The sequence below is a fragment of the Pocillopora verrucosa genome, chromosome 14 (assembly GCF_036669915.1).
Source record: "Pocillopora verrucosa isolate sample1 chromosome 14, ASM3666991v2, whole genome shotgun sequence".
Lineage (NCBI taxonomy): Eukaryota > Metazoa > Cnidaria > Anthozoa > Scleractinia > Pocilloporidae > Pocillopora > Pocillopora verrucosa.
In genome coordinates, this window is record NC_089325.1 from 15225040 (window position 1) to 15234367 (window position 9328).

Here is a 9328-nt window from a genome sequence, read left to right on the forward strand (position 1 = left end):
GGACGAAGTCAAGGTGCATAAAGAAGCAAAAAAAGGGCTAACATTCTGCCATCTTAACCCAACAAACTTGGTAAATCAAGGATTTATCATACAACAAACATGTATCGCTTTAGTAATAATCAAGAGTGACATATTACTTTTTATTCTAATTTTGACATTTTCAGGTTTTCATAGCACAATAAAAGATTCATGAAACTCGTTCATCCTCTCTTTGTTCTGACAGTTATCTGCCGCTTTCTAAGGCTCCATTGTTGACATTGTCCTAAAATCACAAATATTGCAAATCCTCGAAGCAATTTTTTCTAGGGCAGAAAATCCCGATTGGGCAAGATGGGTCGATCTTGCTCGCTTAGGCAGTCAGTTAGAATGAAGGACTCGCTTCCTCTTTCACACGAGCGCTGCTAGTGAGCGCGCGTACACCCCCCTCCTCTCCTTCCTCCCCCTTCATCCCCGCACTTAAAAAGAAAAAAAGAAGGTCTTAACTATAGAATTATTTTTGGTAGTTTTCTAATAATGCGCACTCTTCCTAAATATGTAAATAAAAGTAATTTTTTTTAGATCACCCAAGAATCAAAGTATTCGAACGACGTTTTTGAACTTACTTTGAATTTCTCCTTGAATCCTTGCTTAGAAAAGTACAAAAATATTAATGACCAGTAATTTATCACCAAGGGGGTGGGGGAGGGGACGTACAATTTTCCTCCTGGACAATTCTGTCGCTTGTACCTGAGTCTGGTTAAACTGGCAGCAATGCGAACAACATATGACTTCAACGAAGAATTCTCCCTCGGTTGCAAGTATTGAAGCCAGTACAAGTAGCGCAAGTGTCAACCAAAGCACAAAAGATCAGTAGGAAAATAATTATATCAAAGATCTTCAGCTGTCAGGACGACAACGCCGAGGAAAATATTGATTAAAAAGTTTTTATTGATTAACAAGTGCGAATTCTCCTGGCTGGAAAATTGTACGTTCCCTTCTAGCCTCTTCCAATGGGAAAAACAACAATAACAAAACGTAACAAAAAGAAAATAAAAAGCGAAAATAAAATATCTCGTTTCATTGTCCTCTTCCCGTTAATTTGAACTGTTAAGCCTCAATTTCGTTGCTAATCTTAGTTTTGCTGGGTCACGTCACTCGGCTGAAAAGGCTATGATCTCGGGCTGTTAGGTTCTTTCCCGATTGCTCTCCTCTCATCTTTGCTTTAGTTCATGTACCTCCGTCTGCTCTATAGCTGCAATGTTTACCAACTGATCGGGAATAAGTTTGCCAATGATCCCCTTTCAATGTTTGGACGCAAGACAGTAAAAACCTGGGTCTATTAGATATAGTCAAGGGCTGGTGATAGACTTTTCTCGTTAAATTAATAGAAATAGACAAAGAAGTTTTCTTTAGTGGTTTAACTTTTTCAGACAGTTGCAATTTTTCCCCAGCATTTTTGCGATCAGACTTCGTAAAAGTATCATCCTAAACGACATTTTGTCGTTTCACAGTAGTTTTCCAGGAAATTTGCCCCAAAACTTTTCTGTCTCTATCTCAATATCACAATATTTTGTGTTTTTTCTATCTTCTCGTTGGACTGATGGCCTTTTGTTCGTTTCCTTGTTAGTTGTTTGTTGAGTTATTAACCAAACCCCTGTTCTGGTGTAGCGCTTATACGAAGAATTCTTCCGCATACAGCAATTCTTCATATGCAGTTGGATATCCTGAGGGAACTGGGTACAAATAGTTTCGAATGCATAGATTCAAGCATGCAGGAGGGAGACCCTCCACTTGTACCCCCTTCCCCCGTCCCTTTCCCCCCTCCCCCACCCCCTTGGCGATAAATAACTGGTCATTAATATTTTTGTACTTTTCTAAGCAGTGATTCAAGGAGAAATTCAAAGTAAGTTCAAAAACGTCGTTCGAATACTTTGATTCTTGGGTGATCTAAAAAAAAATTACTTTTATTTGCATATTTAGGAAGAGTGCGCATTATTAGAAAACTACCAAAAATATTCTATAGTTAAAACCTTCTTTTTTTCTTTTTAAGTGCGGGGATGAAGGGGGAGGAAGGAGAGGAGGGGGGTGTACGCGCGCTCGCTAGTAGCGCTCGTGTGAAAGAAGAAGCGAGTCCTTCATTCTAACTGACTGCCTAAGCGAGCAAGATCGACCCATCTTGCCCAATCGGGATTTTCTGCCCTAGAAAAAATTGCTTCGAGGATTTGCAATATTTGTGATTTTAGGACAATGTCAACAATGGAGCCTTAGAAAGCGGCAGATAACTGTCAGAACAAAGAGAGGATAAACGAGTTTCATGAATCTTTTATTGTGCTATGAAAACCTGAAAATGTCAAAATTAGAATAAAAAGTAATATGTCACTCTTGATTCTTACTGAAGCGATACATGTTTGTTGTATGATAAATCCTTGATTTACCAAGTTTGTTGGGTCAAGATGGCAGAATGTTAGCCCCGTTTTGTTTTATTTAGCCCCGTTTTTGCTTCTTTATGCACCTTGACCTCGTCCCAGTCACAAGAATGCAAAAAAAGAAAAACAACTGTGACAATATCCTGCCATCTTGCCCTCACGCTTGGCCAATAACGCATATATACTAAATTATTTTTAAGATGCACATAATGTTGTTCAAGCTTTTTCAAGTCTAAGGGCTTTCACACCGGCTACATTTCTTTTTTCTTGTACTAAATCTATGCATACCAATGAAATCGATTTAGCTGTAAAACTGATCTGAAAAACTTTTTAACACTAAAAAAAAAACCAAAACACACAGATAAATTCGATCCGCTGACAGCTAAAAATGACTTAAAAGAAAGATTCCCGGGACAAAGCTTCACACTCAAATACTTGATATTAAAACTTTTTAGTCCACAATCAGAGTTTACCAAAATGCATATGTTTCAAAACTTCAGCAAACAAAAGACATCTCCCGGATACACTTGACAGGACTACAACAAGTTGTTCTTTGACACATGCATGATCAAAGCTGAGAGAAAAAGAAGCATCATTGGACGGCTTACAGGCAATCCGCTTCCCTGTCCTGGAAAAATGAGAAAGAGACGATCATGTCAAGTCATAAAACACTGAGATTATTTCCAAAGAGTTGAATAAGCTCTACTTTCCAAGGGAAAAAGATATAAAAGAAGTTACGTGTCGCGTTACTAAAGACAAAAACCTCATCGTTATAACACACCTGCTTTAAAAGAAGCTTTGAGTCCCTTGTACACTGTGGTAGAGTTTCTGTCACTCACGAACTGAACCCAAACCATATTCCCTTGACTCAGTATCGAGTTTGGCTTTGTATTTCCACACAGGCGTCCTGTCAGGATTGAACCAAAATGGCCATATATTCTTTTGGGATCACCAGCCATGATGGATGCTTCACGGAACTCAACATAATCGTTTTTGCAATCCTCGCTGTCTTCAAGTTCAAATATGTCGAAGTCTATCTGGACATTCCGTCCCTCAGGGACGATTAAAATCCACTGTTCTGCGTAATCTGAGGGGTAGTTCTCAATGTCGACTTTTGGAGTGCCAAACTCAATAGTTTCATCTTCGGTTACATTCAGATAGTTTTCTGTACCCCCTGCAAAGCAAAATAAGTCTGTTATTACATAAAGAATAAAACGAAATCAATAAAGGTTACATATTTGATAAAAACAAAGAAACCAAAAAAAACCTGTATATTAGTAAGTTTATTTTACTGCAATATACTTAAAACGGAATTTTAAGAAAATTCACCCCATTCAACATGCCCTCAATCTCCATAAGGACTCTCTCCATTACATGTAAATTTACTGTCCCGACTAACTTAGCTATCAAAACTTACTAATAATAGTGCGGATGAATATTTTATAGTACCATTAAAATGAATATGGTAGAGGGGCGAATCATCCGGAGATTGAGGGCGTAATTGTCATGCAAAAATGGCAAATGACCACTTGCGGATGGCCTTTGGGTTCTTCAACTCATCTAGTAAACAAAGAAAGGTTTGATGTGGCTGGAGGAATTAAAGATTGAGCATTTATCACCCACTGCAAAATGAAGGCAGTCTGTTACTACATGAAAAATTAACGAAATCAATAAATGTTATCAAGGGAATATGTCTAATTTGATTTCAAAAACTATGCCGGTGTGTAGCAACTTTGATTGTCAGGTTCGTACCCTGTCACAGCTAAGCTTGTGGGTTAAACACCCTGTGATTGGAGGGTGGTGGAGAGTCCAAAGCAGCAGGCTTAGGAGGGGCTGCAAATATCTGCCGGCTCCAGCTATTGAAAATGGACGGGAGCTTAACGTCTAGATCAATAACGGGAGTACCGAACGTAGGGTGGGTCACCGGCAGTTGTATTACCAAACCCCATGGGTAATAAGGGAAGGTTTTGGGCTCCTCAGCCTCAAGTTGTAGTTTGCCCGTGGGTTGAAATGGACTTCTTAGCTTAGTTTGTTGTTTTGCCTGACGGCCGTCAGGCTTATGCCTGGCAACTGCTGAGTAAGTGGGCTAAGACAGAGCTCACCTTCGAGCCAGCCTAGCCAATGAAAATGCAGCGGAATTAACGTCAAGTTAGCACCTACGTGCAGCACAGTTACAGGCCCATTCAAGGGTGGGTTGCAAATGGTTCTGTGTCTAAAGGTCAGTCGGGGTAAAAAGGGTGGGGTTTTTGAACCCCTTGGTCAACTGGAGTTTTCTCTGTGCCCTGTCACACCTCAGCCACTGGGCTAAGACTCCATGGCTGTTAAAATGTAAACCGTTGGCCGTAAAAGCCATCACGTTATTAATAACCTCTTTGTATAGTTATTACCCACCTTTCCTGGACATGGCTATGAAGGTCAACTTAAATCCTGTGTAGTGTACAGTATCATCCGACACGAAGCGAAGATAGACCGTCGGTCCAGCCAAACTGTCGCCAGTTGTCCAGTCGACGTTGACGATATATCCCTGTAAATAGTTGTAACTATATCGTCCACATTCTTTAAACAGCTGGTTCAAATAGCTGTAGGAAGTTCCTCTTTGAAGATAGTCGCACTTACAATCAGAGCAACTTTCTATATCAATCCTGGGAAAAATATCACAAGCCGATATAACTGGTTTTCAGTTCATACGAACCTTAAGGACAAAGTGAAGATTATCTACTGGAGAAGATAAATTACTTTGAATATATTAACAATGTTTTTATTCCTAGACTGACCGTGTTGGGCCTTAAAAGTCCCGATACGGGATTGATTGATTACTGATATAATTGAGATAAATAAAGAGCAATTTGGTCTGAAATCATACGCGTGATTCCAAAATCGCACGGGCGCGCAGCACGAGTTTCATTTGAAGTCACAACTATGATTTCAGACAAAAATTGCACCACACAGAGTTCAGTTACCACTCTATTACACCCATTTTCAAAACGCAAAATTCAGTTGCTCAAATACAGGATTTTTTTAGATAGTCTGCACAAATATTTTATTGATACAGTTCTGAGCTAACTCGTAAAAAGTTGCAAAAGTTGTCTTTCATTTTCCAGAAATTTGATTGGTAACTTTATAAAGAAGCCTTGAAATCTGATTGGTTGTTGTGTTTCAGTAAAGCTTTCTCATTGGCTGGGAAAAAGATGCAATTAAGAGCAAAAAAGGGTGCAATTCGTGATTTCATCGCATCAATGAGAGCCAAGCAGTTTGCATGGATCTCCACTGATTTCCAAATGAGTGTGATAAAAATAGTTATATCTATTTTGATGATGATTATCAACATAATTATCAGTCATTATCATAACTTCAAAAAAAAATACGAGAGGCAATCTGATAATTGCGCCGGTTACTTGAAGAGTTACAATTCAATCATTTGCAGTTTTACCCACGAAATATTTTTTTTTTATGCTCGTCCTCTTTTTCTGATTTGGTATCGTAATCAAATGGAAAGAAACCCACGCTGGCCATGCAGCTTTCAAAAAAAATGACGAGGCTCGAGCATTGTTCAAATATTCTTTAGTCAAGATGGCTGACACTTCTCTCGCTCTTTTTATGAGGATGCAAGCTATGAGGTTGGAGATGCGCCATCTAAAAAATTCGCTTAATCCCGCCGGCGATCATGCATATTTATATCCTTTCGGGAACTAGCACCATATTTCAGAGGGTTTAAAGGTAATTTTCTGAGTTGTTATGAAATTACTTTGGGATTTTTTTTGTCTCTGCTTTTAGATGTACATTAACATGAAGATTGACGGCAACATCAAATGAAATTGAAATGAAGTGTGAACCTCAGAGGTTTGCATGTTACTGACGAGTGCTATACATGGAAAACCTACCTGGAAAAATAAAATTGAATGCGATGATAAGTGTCGGGGACCGTAATGCTCCAACATTTGGTCTCATTCTTACCATAAGTACCTGACTCAGGATATTCAATCTCACCACTGGAAGCTGTGATGTTCGTTATGCCATTGGGACAAACTATTACGAAGACAAAGAGTAAGTTTAAATGTTGACTTCATATCTCACCCAAAATTGAGAGAATCCATGAGAGATTATCGTGATACGACGAAGTCACTCGAACTCTTTAGTGGAGTGGCAAGTTGCTAACTTCCCCGAGAAGTAGATTGTTTTTATCACTGATTCATTTAAATCTGAATACCTCGAGCCCTTACTGACTCGCAGCTGATGCGAAATAGAGCTGGAGCGCACTAAATTCCTTCAGCAGAGCCTTATATCGAAGTCAAATCTGATTGCTTATCAAGCGAATAAAATTTGAGTTTTGAAGTCATGACCAAATAGTCCGTTCAGTCTTTCCATACCTCCATACGAGAAATTACATTCAGACTTCAGGGTAAGTCGCATTTCTAGCACAAGTCAGGGCATTGTATATAGGGTAGGGAATAGGAAACCGAAAAAGGAAATGTAGAAGAACGAAAACAAACTCGTGTATCAGATGATATGCAATCTAGTAAAGAGCAATGTAGGAAAGTACTTGTCTCGTATTGTTCATTTCGTGATTCACTGCCTATCCCGAATAAAATTATTGATTCATGAATAAAGGGGGTAAGTTTCTAAAGAAACTGTGGTGCTGCTTCGGAGGGAGAGTATAATAGGGTAATTTAATCGCTCTGACGAAGGGCTGAAGCTCCAAACTGTAGCTTATAAACTCTTTAAGGCGGCCAATTTACGTTATTAAGTCAGTTGATAATACTAAATTACACAATTATTGATTGTTTGATTTATTGTTTTGAAAACTTTGGATGGCAGATTTTTAACTAACTGCTCGATGAAATCAGGGTAATTACCGAGTGTCGCCCATTTTCTGAACAAGGATGTTCTCTATTTTCTTAAAAATACTTCACTGTGCTTTATAGACATCCAAATTTTGACATATTTCCATCAGTCTAAACGACTCTGGTTGAGTGGGATTTCCAGTGCTAAATTTTCTTAAGTCTGTCAAGCAAAGTAAATGCAGCCTCAATGACTTTTTGAAGGTGTAGGTGCACGTGAATGTGTGCATTGTATGCCCAGCATGCATAGAATTCTAGACATGATTTTTCAAATCTAAATGTGAAAGTACGTCTGCAGGGGATTCCCCTTTTTAAATGAAATAGCTTAAGCCTTGAAATTTATCACTTCCTAAAGGCCTTATTTAATATAGTTGACGTCGCGTTGTACATGCTTGAACTTTAGACTCGAGTGTCATGTTTGCTTTAACTTTGGACTCGCGATAAGCGCGAAAAACTTTTGAAGATCGTCGAACTGAGAGAAGGTATTAAGGTTGTAGTCGATATCTTTCTGCTATTAATTACAATCGCTAAAAACGTTCGTTGGGTTGAAGAACTGCTGATATTGGACTCAATAACAAGTATATATAAACTGAATACATTTACAATGAATTTGCATTTTATACCGAAACAGTTCGGGTTTCAAACTTACTTGAATCGCATTGTCCTCTTTCAAGGAATAGTAATAAAACTGAAACAAGAAAACATTCATAAGACATTAGACTGAAAAAATATGCAGGAGGGGGCCATATAGACTGGTTTTTACTTGTACTTTTTTTTAATATAATACAGCAAGAACCCAGGCGAGAAGCAACAGAGAACAATGGGACATTATTTTCGCTTGTCCGGAAGAGGTTAGGACGAGACAGGGTTTTAGTCGCCAAAGAGAAAAAATAAACTAACAGGAAAAATAACCGGAGACGAAATAAAACACAAAATGAAATACAAATGAATTCGAAACGAAAATTTCCTTCCCCAAATGAAGGCAAGTTATTATTTAACCATTTTCATTAGGTGCAGCGCATGAGAAGCTCGGCTCTGCAAAACAATCGCCCTGAGTTTAAGAAACGAGGACAGCGACGCCGTCGACAACGTTGGTTAAAAGATGAACATATATTTTACCTACGAATCGCGCGATACTCTAAAGTCATTTAATTTGTTTCTCGCCGTAAAAACTGAACCTGGAACTCAGCGTTAAATTTGAAATAGAAATTCAAAAACTTAGCCATCGCCGTTCACGTTCTCCAGACAACACGAAGTTTGATCATTTCACGTTGTTGTTTTGCAGAGGACGCACAGAAATTTACGAAGGTTGATAACACACGTGCACAGCCATTGTTGTGTTCCTGAAACTCGTTTCTTATTGAGGTTCCAGTTGCCGTTGCCGTCGTGGTTTTCCTAAACTCATTTACGTTTCGGCTGCACTGTTTCTGGATTTTTGTTAAAACAAGCATTTCTTTCTCTTAGTGATTTCATTCATGAATGGACCTTCGTGTATTTTGTATACTTATCAGACCCAGCAATTCAAAATTAAATAAGCCAAAAAGATGTAATTCACTTCAAATATTACCAGGTTAACGAAAGTACTCTTGAATCCTTGCTAAAGTTGAGCAGGATGTATGCGGTTTTGAACGGGGTTTGCGCATCGCCCAGAAATCTATAAGCGAGCTGCCAGATCCTTAACACATTGTCAATAAGATTAACAGGCTAGAAGACATAGAGGAAAATCAAAATCAAAAGAACTTAACTTGAAAGCCAGAAAAATGATTCAGGCGTGTCGCTCTCTGAGAAATTAAGATGGTTAGATACATGAAGGATGAACAACTTACCAATGACAGAGGCAGCTGTAATGAGTTGGTTGGATTTGAATACTCCCATTCTTCCACTCCGTAAATTTCTTTTAGTCTGTAACAGTAAAATGCCAGGATTCACTGAGCAGAGTACGACAAATGCCTGCGTGATTGGTCAAATAACAGTAACCTTATCCAAATGTGTTTAAATATGTTTGTCTGTAACCTTATTGATCGTAGAAATGACGTCCACGATGAACGTAACCACGCGGTGCAGTCGAGTGGTTTCCTTTCAAAG

The 9328-nt window shown here is 38.7% G+C and overlaps 1 protein-coding gene across 5 annotated transcripts in view; it reads right to left on the reverse strand.

The window, feature by feature from the left end:
- Positions 1–2295: 2295 nt before the first annotated feature.
- The window catches only part of LOC131774708 (ovochymase-2-like), a 12149-nt gene continuing 5116 nt past the window's right edge, over positions 2296–9328 (reverse strand). For 4 of the 5 annotated variants that reach the window (XM_066161951.1, XM_066161950.1, XM_066161954.1 and 1 more), the window contains 6 exons: positions 9070–9145; positions 7893–7931; positions 6287–6431; positions 4797–5047; positions 3187–3579; positions 2296–3033 (listed from right to left, as the gene is read on the reverse strand). In XM_066161951.1, the coding sequence (XP_066018048.1) occupies positions 2942–3033; positions 3187–3579; positions 4797–5047; positions 6287–6431; positions 7893–7931; positions 9070–9118 (969 nt within the window). In that variant the 5' untranslated portion in view covers positions 9119–9145 and the 3' untranslated portion in view covers positions 2296–2941. Of the gene's footprint in view, positions 3034–3186; positions 3580–4796; positions 5048–6286; positions 6432–7892; positions 7932–9069; positions 9146–9256 lie in introns of all 5 variants that reach the window. The other variant, XM_066161953.1, reaches the window with a different exon arrangement.